Source organism: Scomber scombrus, chromosome 4, assembly GCF_963691925.1.
Source record: "Scomber scombrus chromosome 4, fScoSco1.1, whole genome shotgun sequence".
NCBI lineage: Eukaryota > Metazoa > Chordata > Actinopteri > Scombriformes > Scombridae > Scomber > Scomber scombrus.
The window spans coordinates 8,396,945-8,416,337 of NC_084973.1; the positions used below are offsets into that span (position 1 = coordinate 8,396,945).

General features: G+C 39.3%; 1 protein-coding gene across 1 annotated transcript in view; it reads right to left on the reverse strand.

Moving 5' to 3' along the window:
• Positions 1–1,577: 1,577 nt before the first annotated feature.
• Positions 1,578–19,393, reverse strand: part of LOC133979451 (leucine-rich repeat transmembrane neuronal protein 4) — a 41,384-nt gene continuing 23,568 nt past the window's right edge. Inside the window, exon 3 of the mRNA XM_062417962.1 lies at positions 1,578–1,796. Coding sequence (XP_062273946.1) covers positions 1,578–1,796 — 219 coding nt within the window. The remainder of the gene's footprint in view (positions 1,797–19,393) is intronic.

Here is a 19,393-nt window from a genome sequence, read left to right on the forward strand (position 1 = left end):
TTTTGGAAAGACTAAATAAAAAGCTCTTTAAATTGTATGACTCTACTACATATAGCCCCATGCACACCACTTAAGCGTAGACAAATCCCAAGCTTGACGTGCCTGCTGTGCATAGTTACTGTTGCTACGCTACGATTGGGCAATTGCTGGTTAGGATGGGGGTTTAGCAAATGGTCAATTCCCAGCTTAGCCTACAAACATTTGAATTGTACCACATGTAGCTTTCACCATTTCGTTCTCATGGCACAATATTTGTGGGGAGAAATGGAGTCGATGTCTATTGATATCCAGGACATTGATTGGTGATTGTTTTTTACATAACTTTTCCTTTCCACGAAGCAACATAAAAGTCCATGAGTCAAGTTCATAGAGTCCAGTATACTGTATTATGTCAGATAACGGTCACACACAGTCACAGGAAGAGAACAAAATAGCAAGTGAAAGTAACCATCTGGGTCTTTCTCCGTTAGGAAAAAAGACAGACACACATCATTATTAAACAGTCTTGCCTTCAGCGCTGTGCTCTCCAGACTCAACCACCTACGTAGCTGTTGAAATACAGCAGACAGTTGTTTGGGTTCATACCACAGATCAAGCTGTTACTGGTCATTTACCACAGTTTATTTACCATATATTATAATGTAACATCTTGTAAACAGTACACACATGTATATATATGAGTGCACATTCAGATAATTGGTAACACATTTTGAAAACCCATTTACGAATGGTTTAAATGGATGATGAAAAGTAAATATGAGAACGTCCCAGAGCACCAAGATCTGTACTCAGTGTTTATTTTTCTTCTGTTTATTTCTCGGCTCTATTAAATTAATTATAATGTGATCAACTTCACAAATCATTAAGGAAATCAAAAGTCACCATGTAAATTATACTTACTGCCGGCAATATGTGTAGACTGTACATTTTATATGACAATTACTGTCCGTTCTTTTCTGACTTGTTTCTCTGGTGTTGGGTAATTTCATTTGAGGGGCTCATTTCTCGAGATGAAAACGCTACAGGGACTAGAGTTAGACAGAGACCTCTGACTGGCAGCATGATCAGAAAAAGCAGCAGAAGACCTTTTAGCTTGGCTGATCTTTCATTTGTTCTGCTGCTCAGTTGCTTATCATGCTGTTTCCCTGCTCTGTTTGTAGCATTTTGCATTTGATTACGTTACCTGACACAGCAGAGGTACCCGAATGAGGAGAAGTCGAGGAAATGCGTTTATTAAGATGAACAAATCATTAAATCATTATCCTTAGTACTCCTCAAGAGGCAGGGCAAAACGTGAAAAGTCATGCTGCTGTTCCTCCTTAGCTAATTGAGGACATAGAGGGTCAGGTGGGTCAGAAGGTCACCAATCAATACCGCTGCACCCCTTTATTTCCATTGAGAAATATTTTCATTTTCATTACCCCAGGTCCAGGATTCTCTGCAGTCGATTAATTGTCTCCTTTGCTTCTTTACCAGTCCCACTTCCCTCCCACACAGCCTTGTGTTTGATGAGAGGTCCGCTGATTTTGTGCAGCAGACACACAGTAGTTTAGACAGAGCCTCACAGTGTGCACAGCTCACTGGTGGAGGGAGTGGGTCTGAGGGCAAGGCAGCACAGGCTCGGAGGGGAGGGCAGCCATTAGGCCCGGGTGGTACCCGGCTGGCCTCGGACCTCCCAGCTCCTGAGTGGTGGGCTCCATGCCCATGTTGAGGTGCAGCGACAGGTGGGCATGGCAGTAATCCAGAACCGACTGCTCACACCTGTACAACGTCAGAGCACTCAGCTGCCGTGGTATCTGTAAAGAAACACAAAGCAGAAAAAGGAAAGAGGAGAAAAAGAGAGAGGCACATGTAAGCCTTCTGAATCAGCCAAAAAGCCTCCGTTTCAACATTTTATCCGCTCTCAGAATATTTGGAATTGGCTTAATATACTTCATGCAGCCGTGCCACAGTGCTGTCATTAATGCAGTCTTGGCCGGTGATACAGTGCGTGCCCCAAGACCTGAGATCTGTGGTGCTCAAACACCCACTTTTAGCTGGAGTGATTTATATGCAAGATGAAAGCCTTAAGCAAGAGTGCACACATATTTTCTGCCCTCTTTTAAATGGAGTCAAGGCTCCATTTAGAAGAGAGTGCTTATTACATTACAAGCACTTTGCTGATTCAAAGACCCTTCTTAGTTTTGCGTGCAACTGTGGTCTGAATTATGTCAATTAAACGGGCTAAAGCTGCATCATATTCTGTTTGATATTGATATTAATATATTAATATCTTATTGTCTATTGATGCTTTAACACAACATATGGATGCACTCATGTATTTTGAAATGCACAAAGCAGCAAAACAGTGTATAGTAACATTCATGTGTGTCAGATAACACAGAGCACATGCAGCACTTGCACAATAGTCAAATCAAGTCAAGATTTATTTATATAGCGCCAAATCACAAGAGACAATATCTCTGGGCACTTTTCATACAGAGCAGATCTAGATCATACTCTTTAATTTACAGGGACATTACCCTGTGAGAAAGCACTTAGTGACAGTGGCTAGGAAAAAAAAACCTTTAATAGTCCAACTCCACATTGAGACATACAGTATACTGTGCATTTTCCTTTCACTTTAAAAGCCTTTTTTCTAAACGATAAGTAATTCCAGTTATCAATCATTACATATTAATATTTTCTAAAGTGAGGAGTGATGAATGAATATAGTAAATGCGTATTGTTTGCTGTTTGTTAAGCCATTTAAGTCCCCACAGCCTATTCAAAGCACCTGCGTGGGAAATGACAGATCACAGTAACTCCCCCGAGTTGTGGGGACAACATCTATTGTTAAATATTGTGTGTTGACTGTTACTGAATCACAAAAGGATTTACTCAAAGCTGATTGAGACAGAAAATGCTTTTTTCTGTATCTGGTTAGATCAAGTTTTCACAGCACCATTCCATTCGAACCTGCGCACTTTTCACAGCTTTCAAAAGGTTATGTTTTTCTATCCCGATTCATCCAGCTCCGTTTATTTGTGCGTTAATGGGAAGATTAGTTGAAAACACTCTATTGTCTAATTCGGCGGCTGAACTTTGCACACTACTTCAGAGGACTTAATAAAAAATTCATGAACAACAATGCTCCGAATGCAAAATGAGCTAAGTAGGGAGGAGGTTGGGGGTCTGTATCTGGGAGCTCTCTGTACAAATTGTCAAGGGGAAAGGCTACATTGTGGACTTGTTTCCCCAATTATTGCAATAGTAAAAGTCAAACATGTAAGTGGTGAAGTCAATATAAATTAGGTTGCTTGGCTGGTTGAACACCCCCCCCCCCCGCGCCTTTGTACAGCGGTAGTTGGCAGAGCGCTTATAACCTTTGTCTCTTTAACATTTCTGCCTTGTCCGTTTAACTTCCACATTGCCACTTTATCCCAGCTGAAATCCAAAGGTGCCATGAAATAAACTGAGCTGCAGTTACTGAGACAATAAAAGGATGGTCACTGTTAAGCCCTGGGGACCCTTACAGATCTGTAAATACATGAATGAATACACCCTTCAGAAAGGTATACAGCTATTATTATATGGGTCTCCACATAAAACAGCCTGAACAATCCAGACAGCATAAAAAGATTAAAAATAGAAAGCTTCCTGTGACCTCTTAAATGGAAAAACTGAGACTTGTTGGATGTTTTGGACTAAAATAGCATTTGGGGTTTTTATGGATTTGTGTCATTCAAACAAGTCAAAGGGATTTAATAGCAGTTACGTTCCTGCAATGCAAAAGCTTTGAGAGCGACTGTTGGTTTGTTTCTGTTGTGCTTCAAACATATATCCTGCTTACCATCATTGTGCTGATTGATTTCATCCTTCTCAAAGAAACCAACACAAATAGCTTCCCATTTTTTAACATTATGTACAGTCTGACGCAAATGCTTCATCAAGGTTTTTTGCCTACATGTGCAATCTAGTGTCTAGAATATAGAATTGAGCCTCTTCAGATTCAAAGAAGTAAAAAATGTCTTCACATATGTGCAACACTTTTAACACAACACTGGCCAGTGTCAGGGCTCCAAAGATTCCAAATTATGTCGACGTGAAACTAAATTTTCTGCTCACCCAGGAGGTGTAGTATGATGCAATGTGTGTGGTGATGGCTCGGCTTGGACAAGATGCTGTAACATTGTGACATTTCTATGCAAACAGCAGATACTGCGGTGAAAAACTCATTTCCAAAATAGCATGTATGCAAATTTTTGTCTGACATAGACGTGTATGCTTCCGATCAAAGAACACAGGCATACTGAGGTACACACACACACACACACACACACACACACACAAACATGCATAATATACTAACCCCCCCACCCCTCCAGCATGTTTGGTGGTAAAGTCTGATCAAAAAACAACCGAACTGTATCACAACCTTTTTCTGTTTTTTTATTGCCTCCTCCTCAAACACTTTAGTCAGTTGCTGCCTTTTGCAGCACTTTACTTGAACTGTCACCTATACAGTAGCTTACATAACGTGCACTCTCAGCCTGCAGTTCACTGAATTATGCTGTCATTCTCTTTTCACATGGAGCTGCTTACCATGAAATAAACTATCATTTCTATTTCACGGTGACTTTAATTTTTTACTAATGCCCTCCCCAGTATTCTTGACTGACAGCTGAGGGTGGTATATCTGCAACTTTTCTTCCTTAAATTTTACTGAGTATAAAACTGGAACACTTAAGCCCATGTGACTTACTTAATATCAGCCTCGTAAGCCACACTTTATAAATAAGGTTCTCAAAATACTATGCAATAATTACACTGTTCACCAGGCATTGATAGGATAGGTTACATCATCATCTGATCTGTTACTCTTTAATGCAAGTTTCAGTGAGCTTGTGAGCTAAGTATAGGGTTGTTAGACAGCAAGTGATGGATTGCTCTGTGTCATTGTATTTATAGGGACAGCAATGCTTTAGCTAAATGGTAACCTCAGGGTGCAAACATGCTGTTGGTAACCTGGTAAGTTTGCCAACTTATTAGCACCCTAACATTTGCTAGTATGCAAAACCACAAGTACAGCTAAGGCTAATGCCATAAAATTTTGACCTGCTGATAGCATGAAAATGGAAGTATGGCGATCATGAAAGTGAAGAAAATTCATCCAAAGGGGAACATATAACATGTATTATATTTTATGACAAGCCATGAAAGCCTCTAACAAATGTTCAAGCTATTTCCATTCAATATATGGTGAGTTGAGTCTGGAACAAAAGCAGCTGATTAATGCGGTTTCTTTAAGATGCTACTGCTGTATCTAAAATTTGGCCACAGTTATACATATTTGCAGTATAAAAAGGCGATCTATTGAAGAACAGCTGCCTGGTACAAGATCAACAAGGTCACATTTTCAATTCCTGCAACATCCTAATGTATTTCAATTAGCTGCCAGATTACTAAGTCTTCTCCTGCAGTGTTTTTGTGGAAGATATCAAACAGCTTTTCTCACTCAATGCTGGTCGCTTTGGATAAGAGCATCCACTAATGGCTAAAATACAAAATGTCAAAACAAAGTCAATTAACTTAATGTCAGCTCTCTTCATAAGCGTGATCAAGTCTCAGTGCAGTTGAGAGTCATTTAATTGGGATAAATGTTGTATCTTTCACTCAGCCGGGTCAACAAAACATTGCATTGCATTTTAAATATGCTCCATTCACAATGAGTCTTCTTTCCCTCTGTGTCGTCATGAGCAGGGCTCAATATCCGGCTAAATATCTGCATTTCTGAATCAGTAAACTACAATAGGATCAATTTCATGTCTTAGCATAGAAGAAAAGAATAAAAGCCTTTTTGGCCAACCAAGCAGGGTGAGCATTCAGGTTTAATCAGGAATATTGGGGAAATGTTGGCTGTTATGGTTGGAGCTCTTAGAGAGGTGAGTCATTGGCTAGCATAGCTGGGATAGCTGCCAACACAGCCGCTTAGGGCTGAACGCAGCATGCGGTTGATTTTGCCTGAGGCATGATCACCGTCTTTCCACAACTTTCATAGCTGAGGAAGTCTTTTCCAATCTAGATTTGCTCCACACAACCGGATAAATATAAAATGAATTCAAGTCTCTTGATTACAATAGCTTTATGAGAATAGCCTTGTTTCGTCTTGACAACTCTAAGTCATCATTCAGTGAGTCACTGGCAACTGGCCAAGATAATAAAGCTGGCATCTGGCATCAGCCTGATCTCGTCTTCTCTTTATGTTAACCATTTAAACTATAGCAGAACCAATCTACCCTGAAGTGAAGGTAAAGAGAAGAGAGCCTGTTATTACCTGTGTGAAATCTCCATTTCAGGTGCTGTGTTGTGAGATGCATTTATACATGATCTCATTATATTTCCTTTTCAATTTTATGATTTTATGATGATTTTTTTTTTACATCTGCCTCTCAGCTAAAAAGAAATGACATGTATCACTGAAAACCTCTAGAGTCTCAAGTGTTAGGAAATTATTTTCTCAATAGTTCTGGGAATTGTTTTGGGCTTCAAAGTGGCCACAGCTATTGGCATAAACAATAGCATTTTTTTTTTCTTAAATTATTTTATTCTAAATCTGTGTGTGTTTGCTTGGATGTTGATAACAGATAAAGCAAAGTGGTTAACATTGGGATAAAAAAGAAGAAGGAGATGTTAGATAAACAAAAATGCTAAAATATAAATGGTACAAACTTAAAACATGGGTGGAAATTTGCCTACAGTAAATGAAAAGATGGAGACAACAAATCATCATGCAGGGAATTGAGGACAAATGAGAGTGTGGTTTTTATACACCTTCCAGTCTGCCCTCAGCAAACATAAGAACTAAAATCCTCACCCCAGGCAATATGACAAATTATTCACCACCAGTTCTTGTGGCCATTTCTGCCCAAGACAAGACAGCAGTGTGGAGTTTAAAGTGTTCTGTGTAGCACACCCTTCACCAAGTCTTTTTTGTTGTAATGTTAATAATTCTCACAGTTGATAAATCCTGACGCTTGCCTGGCTGTTTTGAGTTGTTCATAGCTTGGTAAAAAAGTAAAGTAGATCTGACTCAATGGAGAATACAATAAAATATTAAAAATTAGATATTTAAAAGTGGAGGCCTGACTTTATGCAATACCCTAATATCAGAAAATTCCAGTGTTACATAAACTGCTTCTCTGACAAATTCATTGTTTTATAACAAAAGTCACAGTTCCTCAATAAAACACTCCACTGACCCACTCCAGAGCACTTTCCTGCAGATGAAGAAGAGGACAATGATATGAACTCTTCTGACAAGCCGCACAGCAATTAATTCTAATTCCCAAGCTGTTATCTTTGGATTGCTAATAAAAACATTCACATAGGTGGTCTCGCCTTTGCACTGCTCTGAATGTAGGTCATGCTGCAGCTAAATGATTCCCAATTAGGTGATAGGCAGCTGCACCATGCCAGCATGCCTCAGACTGGCACGGGAGGCATGAGCTCCCATTGGCATATTAACAGCATCCTCCGCCAGAGCTGTGCTGCTGCTCTCTGTCAGCTGGATAATTCACTCAGTGGTCAACGCTGTGGCGGGAGAGCACAGACAAGCCTCTATTATCATCATCACACACCCATGGATGCTGAATGGCATGCTAATGGCCACAAGAATCTACTTCCCTGATTGTTGCTTTGCATGGATAAATTGAAAAATGATTTCAGGGTGAGTGACAGAGACATGTAGCTGATAACAAGTGGTCGGTAAACTTAATTAAGCGTAGAATACTGTAGTGTAGGAGGGGAACACACTTTCAGATATTGTGCATTGTACATGTTCGTTATTATAAATGTTAGAATTGTGCTTGAAAACCCTGAATGAATTTGCAGAAAATTAGCATCCTCCCTGAAAGGTTTTAGTATCAATCAGGAGGGGAAAAAAACTAACATCCATCTGAAAAGAAAACCTAAAGTTGTACATTGTAATACTGCATGTGCTAGAATTCCCAAAAGATCTTTTGCTGACTTTAATATTTACCATGTAATTACATTTCTATTTGAAAAGCGTTTTGCATTTGTCAAAATAACCATAATCCTTCAGATGTGGGGATTTATCTTCTCCTAATGCTGCTCATCCTATTTTCTGCTCATCAATGTTGGCAACGCGTGCTGAGATTTACTGACGGACAATTTGTGAGTACTGTCTTTTCTGATGTATGTAGATAGTAAGTAACCTGAATATGGATACCGAAAAAGATAGATTGCGTAGATTCATCCATATTCAAAGCTGGGCATACAGTGCACAGTAAGAAGAGATGTGTGCTACACTACACTGTGTGGTTCATTCTCCCTCGCTGACTGTTTTTCCCTCTCTTCACACTCCCACACATATTCCTGAGTGCACACATATACACACAAATACAGTATGTGCTGATGCTGCTTGTCAAAACACCCATTAAATACCTCAAACCTGAAAAAAAGACAAATGTAGCGCTTCTAAGGTCACGGTTGTTTACTTATAACTGTGATGGTATTATAGTATTATAATATCTCTTGTTTATTTTATTATTTTATTATATTTATCATATTTATTCAAAGCTTCATTATGCACATACAGTACACGTTGCACACATAAGGTAGAGCTGAAGGCTGCTTTCCTTCTGTAACATGCTTTGTACTGAGGACTAAATATTGCCGTCCTTGATGCCATTCCAATAATCTCTGTGACAAGAAAAATAAATCTACAGCATAGGCTTTTTTTTATGTGGACAGAGACCTAAAATAATCCAATTTGAAAGTATGCCAGATGTTGCCCACATTGTATGAAACATCTTACATGAAATTGAAACATTGAGGGCTTTGTATGTATGAATGCTACAAGCCAATGCTGGTATTATTTCATTTAAGCTCTGTTTTTAAGAGTAGACCAACTCTGATTTACTGGGAAAATATAATAATGTGGTCTTAAGGCCTTGGACTGCAAAAGAAAAACACAATTGAACAGATCTCCTCCAAAGCAAGAATACAGAGAAGACTCAAGAATAGGGCTGAACAATTAATCAACATTTTTATTGAAATTGCAATATGGCCTGCTGCAATTTTCAAATCATAGGAGGCAAAATGTGTGCCAAAATATCATTACCACAATATTTAACAATGTTAAAAATGTTTGTGCTGCAGAGATGTCCTGGCCATAATCATATTCTACAGACTTAAAACAACATTTTAGTTTAGTACAAAGCAAAAATCAAACCATAATCATTTTAACATGTTTTTCAACAATAATTCCAATATAATACATATAATACATATAATACTATTGCTGACCTGTAGAAAACATGGATAGCTAAGTCAGGCTGAACAAGCTTCTGACTCTTTTTGCTGCAACAGATAACAATTCATTTCTTCAGGGCAGTTAAAATGCTGTTAAAGTAGCTGTAATTGATATATTTGTAATACCAATGAATCACATGACTACATGTACATGATATCGATCACTTATAGAAATGTACCCAAAGATAATTATCACCTGACGCCACAGTTTTTCTCAGCTCTGCGGAGCTTTTCAGCATCTTTGAGCTCATTATTTAGGTTTTTACCGGGTGCAATTTTACTCTTTTGGTTCACTTTCACCAATTTTTGGCCTATGTACCCAACTCTATTCAGAAAGAAATGTACAAATACACTGTAAATTACCTGCCCTGTACTAAACTGCAGACTCATGAACGTACTTTAAAGCATTTAGCACAGTTGGTGGAGACCAAATCAGAGCTATACATAGAGTGAAAACTGCATTTACATTTGTCTGGTAGCTAGAAACAAAACTCCAAACTGATTGTTTGCTTCTAAGTTCATCATATCAACTTAAAAGCTGGTAATATGTCAGCATTGCATATTAGGAGTCTTTGTAATGCAACGGAAACACAACACGTCTTTTTTTCAGGTGATTATACACTAATTAAAACATGCTTAGGAATATTATGTTCCATTCATACCAAGTCTGTCCTGCTGGATGCTACTAAATCTTACACAGCGGTCCTTTAAATGCAAGACTTCAAGAATTCAGTGCACCGAGGCCAGGCCATTTCATTCTCTAATGGATTTCTGGAGTTTATCAGCCTTTATTTGTCCAGATGAGATACCGAGCTAATGTTGCAAATCACAGATAATTCAGTAAGTTCAAAAAATATATAAAAGACTAGACTGACAGACTTGTGTTAAATGGATATTCTAATAATACAATCACCTCTGTTCAGACTGAATGCTCATCAACTGTGTGGATGAATGCTTGAGAAAAGTTGGGTGATATTTTGTTTGATGGGAATATTTTCAGATAGTTTCCACACCCAGAGTTGGAGCCTTCTTTTCTATGTGAATATGCAGATATACAGTACCAGTAGTCCAGGACTTCAGAGATACAATTATGTTTGGGTAGTCCAATTAAGTAATTTGTTTTCAGAGTTCAGCCATGACTAAAAATTTAGCAAAAAGGATGTGTAAAAGTTTGGGCTTGGGGTTATGTGGGAATTAGAGTTGAATTTAAAAACAGGGACAGGTTAGGGATTAAAATTGGGGTTGAGATAGACCTAAATTCAGTTTTAGGGGCTACAACCCTCTGATTTAAGAGAGACTACTGATACTGTGTAATTCCCTGTTGGTTTTCTTACTGTTACATTCTACTCTCAATTGTCATTGTCAGTGAGACTTAACAACACAAGGAAGCTGGGCTAACAAGCTATCTGCTAATTAAGGAAAACTCTGACAAATACCCAAATCGTGCATAAGGCAGGTAATTAGCGTGCAAAATGTTTCCTCAGTTACATTTCCCCTCCAGCACTATATTTCCAGCACTGCGTAAAAAGTTCTGCATTTTAAGATTCTAATTGTTTCAGGAAATTCAAACAGGATATTTTAAAATATTGTAACAGAAATCAGTGGGCTCAGACTGTGGCCGAGGGACACTTTTTTGAGCCAGTTTATGAGTTAACCATTTTGTCAGTTACTGGAGCCAGAAGATCCAAATTTAGGAGAATAGCTGTGGAGGGACAAAACAGCACCTGGGTTTATAGACTACACGCTCTCAACTACCTAACCTTTAACCAAGACACATAATGATTGAACTTATGTGAGGGAAAAGCCATATCAGACACAAATTATTATAATATTACTATTGCATGTCTGGGAATGACATTTCTGGCATTTGACATATTTATCCAGCAGGTTACTGTGAAATTGGAATTATGCTTTTCAAATGAATTGAATAAAACATTTGAATATTATGTAATTTACTGTTTAATCACATTTAGCTTTCACTGATACAGTAGATACCCCATACCCTATCATAGATATATTATATAGACATTTTCAATTCATTAAGCATGGTCCTTTACTGTCTTGTCAAATATTTTTTATTTGATTGATGTTTAATGCTTCTGTCTCTTTTGCAGATGTTAAAACAATCGAGATTAAACGATTGAAATGATTAAATGATGATTATTTTAAACCCCAATGAAATGTGTAGAGTGTGCACTACTCTGTCTTGAAAACAAGTAGTGTCTACAGTCTTCCTCTCAGGCTGCAGGTACAATCTGCACCAATCAAAGGGTCAGGAAATAGGTTACAGTATATGGAGCTGAAGTGACAAAACCTGGGCGAATAAAGTCCTAAAAATCACTGGCTGCTGCTCGTTAAGCTTGCTGCTGTGAGCTCACAGTAATAACTGATGACGACTCAGATGTGCATCTCACATTTTGATCAGCTCCTCTCCTGTCTAGTCTGGATTTTGGCAGCTGGACAATCAGAGAAGACATTGCCTGGAAATATTTTAGTGAGCAAATCAAACTAAAGCCATAAAGGTGAAGGGGGGCATGTCTCACCAATCCCCAGTGGAAATTAAGCCCTTTGTCAGACTGTAAAATCAAAACAATGAGCTGAAAGATGCTGTAAAGCTCTGTAGATCTGAGGGGAACTGCAGAGTTAGGTGATCTTTCTCTGTGTTTGTCTCTACAAGTGAGACTACTAGTGAGATAACATATCTCTGGAAATGTTAAATTAGGGCTTCACAGTCTGCTGTGTAGGTAAATGACACTTTGGACAACTTCTTTTTGTCAATTAATAGTCAAACCAGTTTCTTCAATCTGCACGCAAATATTACAATTTTACACTTGGCATGAGATGGCATATTATTCATATTCCACATGGTGAAACCAGGCTGTAATGGTTGAGAATCAATATTCCGCTTTTTCAAATAAAAGTGTTCGAAATATTTCCAGGATATATGCCAAATGCTGACTTTCTGAAGCACGAAGGAATTTAGGTAATACCTTTAATCCAGCCAAGCAGCCGTGTGAGAGCTCAGGATTGAAGCAACACGAGCACCCGTTTGGCCAATGATGTATAACTGAATAGTATTGCAGAGAAATCATCATTATTATGACGGTCACATTTGTTTTTAATACATGAATGACCCCTTCTACCAACACATTAGTTTAGTGGTGCTACTATTCAAATAAGATTTTTCTTTTAAATACAGTTGAAAAAAGGAATCTATACATTTTGTATTTCAAGAGAGTTACTGATAAAGTTTATACACTGTGGTAAACCATCTCATATAAATGTCACAGTGTAGGACCCAGGATGTTTTCGTGCCATTGCTCCATCCAGTGTAGAGCAAGCTTTTCACTCCTGTCCAGTTTCCATGGTGATAACTCTAAAGAATAGGCTGTATGTCTGCTGTGGAAGATTGCGTGTGTGTCCACATATGCCACATGATATTTTATGTGCTCTGTCATGATGTGAATATCCCCCTCTAGTTTACTCTTACTGTGATATTAAATCTTTAATAATATTGATCAGAAAGCACACACACACACACACAGACACACACACCCTTCATTTTCCTGCTCTAGATTTGATCACTCTGATTGGATTAAGAACCAGCATATAAACTAGGAGACAATTGGTTGCACAAATTATTAAAGACAATGAACTGCAAGAAATGAATCACATTTAGTTTATCCCCTTTTCTTCAAAAGAGGCCTAGAGGACGATCATCTGTTTATGTGCTACAGTATGAAACAGCCTATGAACTTGAGCAGACTTGTCCAATATTGATGTGGCTGTAAATGTGAGACGACAAGAGATGAACTGCAGCCAGATGTTGGCCTCCCGTGATATTTCGACAGAGGAACGATCTGTGCTAGGAGGATCTGGCTGATACTGAGGACCCGCGCCTGACAAAGATTCATCAGCAGCGATAAGATGTAAATATTGCAGCAGGATAATACACAACTCAAGTGAAATGGCGTGAGGCCACTGCTGCGATACGAAAGCCACTGCATGGAACCATGTTATATTGTCATTCTCCCTGTCAAACAAAGAGACTCATGTTGATGAAACTCTGCTGTCCCACTTTTTGTAGTTTCAAACTGTCATCTTCACACAAGATTAATGTTTTTTGTTTTAATTTGGAGTCACTGGCGTTGCTCATGCCAGTTCCCCACAGGCCTGGCATTCACTGGGTCACTTTAGTGACACAGTCCTTGTGTGCAGTTGCGCTCCTATTAGCAGCAGATAAGTATGCTTCCCTATTCTATTGATAAATATGGTTATGGTTGTTTTGTGGTGTTTCAGGCTATAGGATTTTAGGACTATATAGCTGTGATCATGATTCAAACTAAACTATTTCAGGATTTAATGTGGTAAATTAAATTAGCCAAAATTAATTTGATTCCTAATCAGTCCAGAGGGATTGTGTGGCTGTGTGGCAGGCACAGACACAACACAACTGCTGGATTATTACGAGCATTATAATCCTCTGCAGGGCTGGAGGACCAAATTACTGTCAAAACACAGGCGGCACTAAAAAATTATATTATTACAAAATAAAAATAAAACAATAAAAAGTGGCATATGCTACATAAAAAATACATGCTAATCAGGCACCAACTTGAGTCATGTAACAACGAAATGTGCTCTACAACAAGTAGACCCAGCAGTGAATCTGAAAACAACTCCACCCCCTGCCAAATATCCTGCTCAGGCTCTTATGCAGCTGCACAGACTGCACAACCTTTATTTCCACCCTTGTACGCTATTGTTAATGCCAAGTGAAGATTTTCTTCTACAACCTTTCAATCTGCCATTAGTGGAAAACAACTAAAAGGACCAAATTGTGATGTGGCTATAGTCACCAAGATTAGCTATGACTGCTATCTTGACAGGTTACACAAGTCTTCCAACCATACTGGCATTCAGCAGAAGTTGTCCCTGCTGTGGTGCTTTTGTATGGCATTTACAAGAGATCACTTGTCAGTCAAACAGTGACAATTTTTTCCTTGGATTTTCTGTTAGTATTGATAAAATGTGAACCTCTGTGGGTGGTGCCATTTTCCTTGTGTGTACACTGCTTGTGCCACTACCCAATTTTTGTCACAGGCAAACTGTGGGCAACTAAAAATGCATCATTCCCTGTACCTCAGAAGATATCTTATTGGGAAGAACTCACAGACACTGGGGTTTAAAAACAGGAATGCAACAGACCTGGTGAAGTGACTGCACTTTGAATCACTGTTGTGCTATAGTATGTCAGCCAATGATGTGAAGTAGCAAAACATGTTTATTTATATGCAGGTGTGACAGATTTTTACTTAAAAGAATAATTGTGTTGCCAAGCATTTGGGAGTCAAATTAAAAAGGGGCTTCGCAGCAGTTCTACAAATGAGCTTTTCTGCCAAGATTTTGCCAACAGGTAGACAGGTACTGTTCTATTCAGGGGAATGATGCTGGGAAGAGAACATTGTGTTTACAGCCGAAAAGCCTTTCCCATGGAGGAGCAGATAGAGGAATGCTTCTCTCCTCTTCTCTCTCTGTCTCCTTGCATTTCTTCCTCTGTCTAACTAGCACCTCTGCAGCCACATCAGTTTGATGGTCTACTTTATTAAGATGAATGAATCTCATCCGTGTGACGCCTTCCTTCATTTTACTGCAGAACATTCCCCCCGTGTACTCAGTGAAGGTGCTCAGCTGTCACCTTGGGTAGCTTGACAGGATCTCCCTGGAGGTCACCTTGGGGATGCAAGTTCACAGTCCCAGTGCAAACGTTTTGTTACCCTGACAAAACTGCTGCAGCATGACTCAGTTACACTGTCTGTCTGCTGAATGGGGTGCAATGTACCCAACAGAATGTACAGTAATAAATCACATGAGAAAAACAAGTGGAGAGAATGAAGGGAACAGGGGAGTGGAGGTCAGCAACCTCAATGTTTTCTGAACAACATACATTTAAATTCACTGATACAATGAAGGATAGGGAGGCGTTAAAGATGCGAGTGGGGTCTGTGCAGTGATAGAAGACCAATCATAAATCTGTTCTTTAAGCCCTGCAGGATTGAGACAGTAAATGTAATTGATTATAAGATCTAGTGGTTCAGTTTGGGTTCAGTTTCGGTTGGACTCAGTTTTATTGTGAGTCGGTGCTCACCAGGGGGAATAAACAACAAGCAGATTAAGGGTTAATCTGCTATGTCCAGCAATCATATTAACTCAGAAATTTCCATCACTGCTCTGGTTTAAAAATCCTCAGACTTATTTTTTAGCCGTGATAGTGGAGTGACAGTAGATTACAGATGGCAGAACTGGTCAGATAGTTAGTTTGTCCAACCTTAAGTCTGACGAAGCCTTTGGATCAAAAGTTGAGTTAACCTGCTTTAATTAAAATTCTTATATGGACAGTGTATCAGATTGCAACATGTAATTTAAAAAGGAGTTGCTCATATTGATGATCCAACAGAAAATTATCACTTTATCCTACAGTTTTTTTCGGTGTTGGAGTTTTTTGCCGGGCTTTAACATTGGGGCCTGCTTGGGCACAGCTCGTGCAGGGAGCACTGCAAAATGGACAGCCGGCAGGGGTGGGGCCTAGTTGTGCTTATTCCAGACATTGTAAACTAGTTCCAGGGATGTGCAACGTCACCTCCCTGGAGGTGGAGTGGTACTGACTGGATATAATTGGGCTTTGGGTTTTGGGAAGCCATGGAGAGGGACTTTTGGTTGGCCTAAAAGAGATACTGACAGACTGTCAGATGACTCAGTGAGTGACTGGGGTAATTGTCTTGTGGTGGAAGGAACACTTTGATGATCTCCTAAACCCGACTGACATGCCCTCTATTGAGGAGGCAGAGTTGGTTGACTTGAGGGAAACCTCACTCAATTGCTGGCAGGGGTCTCTGAGGTACAGCGTGGTAGACTGGCAGTCCAGGGTGGTGGTTTTCATTTTCCAAAAAGGGAACCAGAGGTGTGTGCACACACTACTTAGCCTGCCAGGGTGCTGGAAAGGAGGCTCTGGCTGATTGTCGAACCTGTGATTCAGGAGGAACAATTCAGATTCTGTCCTGGCCATGGAACAGTGGAGCCACTGCTCCTTCGCACTGAAAGGAGCCAGCTGATGTAGTTTGGGCACCTGGATGCCTCCCTCTGGAAATGTTCCAGGCACGTGAAACTGGTAGGAGACCCCAGGGCAGACCCAGAACATGATGGAGGGATTACATATCTCTCCCGGCCTAGGAACGCCTTGGGATCCCTCAGGAAGAGCTGGATGGCGTCTGGGTTTCCTTATTCAGTCTGATGCCACCATGACCCCGATCCCAGATAAGGATGGAAAAGGAAAAGGTATGGATGGACATTTGATCTAGGTGAGAACACTGTGTTTCCTTTAGCACCACCATCAGGCTGAACTTTACGTTTCCTGCCCCACCACTGGTGAGGATCTGAGAACAGCAAAAGCGTTTTTGATCAAATGATTTTGTTTTGAAGTGAGTGATGAATATTACATACACACTACAGCCTCACAGGGTGAGGGGACTTGATGTCCCCCTACCCTGTGAGGCTGTAGTGTGCCTTATAGACTTTTAGCTTTTTAATGTGATGAAAAGTGGCACAGCAGAGCACTTTCATTAGCCAGTGTCTAAATTCTGTGTGCATACTCTATTAATTATAGGATTACAATGGCTGTTCCAGTGTCGTAGCAAAGATCACGGACTACTGAAAAGAATATAACAAGACAGAGGACTTAATCTAAATGAATACAACTGAACAATACAAGCAGCTGTTTATTGTGTCTATAAATAACAAGAGGGTGTTCTTTTGAATAGCAATTAAAACATCACTTTCTTATCGTTCCGGCAACAAAGAACCCAACAGGCCCAATAACTCTGAATTGAGGTTAAGGACTATCCTGAAAAAAAAGAGTTGTCTGTTTTTCTTTTACCAAACTTTGGAGCTTTTTTGCTGTCTTTCTCTTTACCCGCTATCAGACACAGCTGACATTAGTATTCTGATACAGCCCCCTTCAAGCAGTGTTGGGTGCCAGCCACCTAATTTGTCATTTATTGCTCCATGACAACTGAGGTAATTGAACCTCTTGCCCATGGACAAGATCTGCCAGCCTTGTGGCCGTTGTCTCTCATTGTGGGAGAGATGGAGCTACAGGACCTTGGTACAAATAAGGGCACAGATCTCATTTTATGGGGCAATGAGATGGTTAGTATGTACCAAGGCCACAAGGGCCTTTGAGATGTTTATTGCATGCCTCAGAATCTCAGTAAAGGCTAACTGGACTTCTAATAATAAGAGGAAACTGGAGAGTTTAAAGAGCTATGAAAATGAGGGAGGGACAGGGTGACAGGGGGAACAATATATCTTGTGATTCTTTATCATAAAATGTTTTGTTTGAGTAAGATTTTAGGAAATTTTGTAACTGACAATCAGGAAACTGATTGCTTTGCTACAGTTTATCTCAAACATCACATAACGCAAAATGAAAGAGATTCTGCATCAGATTAATTTACATTTAATTAAAGATTCATCATTGATCTGCAGATTTTCTATTTTCAATGGTCTTGGTGAAGAAGTGATCACCTTGGTCCTTTTTTGGTGTTTGTTTGTCTTAAACCAACATATTATTTTCAAAAATGAATTGGAATGAGTAATCACACAATGAATAGGAGGAAACCAAATTGAGTTTGATGACTCCTGACCTTTCCTGCAGAGCTACCAGTGAGGCAAATTGTGCATACCTTTAATTATTCAGTCGGCTGTCTTTGAAAGTAAAACATATTGACTACACAGTATACTTGTTGTGCCATCTACAAAGTTAGTATTGACTCCATTTATGTTGAAGAAAGCAGATGTAATAGCACTCCAGACAGAGTGAAATTCAACACACACATGACATTAGCCAGATGTTGTACTTTACAGAAGTGTCAGTACATACAGCTCTCAAAACATGATGATTAAAACTCCCTCTAATGTATAATGGTATACATTGTTGCTGCTCAACATCCAGGTTTTTAAAAGCAGAATAATCTCAAATAAGTACCACTGTCTGTTGGAAAATTAACAGTATTTTTTATTTAATGCATTTAATTCCTTTTTGTGCAGTGGGTATGTATTCATCAGTTCCTTACAGGTCATTAAGTAAATTGATGAAGGATGCTAATAGAGAGATTTGTATGTTTTAAATCTGCATTAATTGATTCTTTGGCTGCTTGGAGGCAACAGAACACACTGTAAACACAACATTAACATATTGTCACCTTATAAAGTTGTTATGGTGAATATGTTAGCAAATCATTATTTATTTACACATCCAGCAGACTCACAGCAACATCAATCTGAGGTAGTGTTTCTGGCTTTCTAAAAAATGTATATCCAATATCCATTCTCCGATTAGCTCTATTTGTTTTCCCTCCACCAAATCCTCTCTTCTCTCCAACTAAAGACAGTGTGTAAATTCCCGGCTGCAAAACCAAAACAAAATGCCAAAAGACTCTAACATTTTCTGTAGAGGTGAGACAAACTGCACCTTCAGGTGACAGTTGTCATTTCATCACAATGACTAACATCTTTTATGTTACACAGAGTGATTTCATCCATTGTCAATATAACATTAATTAGTGCAGCTTCAACATCAACAACTGTGTGTTGAGCACCTGGCATACATCACCGGCATGGCAAGACATGCAGAGGAGACAAAGCTGCACTGATGTTGTGTTAAACTAATGAAACACAGTGATGGAAACAGAATGCGAACCTGTAAGGGGCATCATTCGGAGCCAAGCTGGAGTGGCTAAAAATAGCCATGAAACAATGACAAGTGAAGGAGATACATTTGCTTCCAGAGGATTCCCCATACAATAATAACACACTGAGTAACCTGGCTTAACTTTGCTTTTGCTCACATTTACAATATAACATTTTAGATGAAAAGGGCTATTTTTTTTCTAATACTATTTTAATACTATTAAAAGCTACATAGCCTATTAAATATCATGTCAAAAAGACCAAAGCCCTCTTAGGCCCGAGGAAGAAAAATTAAAAGAGACGAGGAGGAAAAACGGGGGGGGGGGGGGGG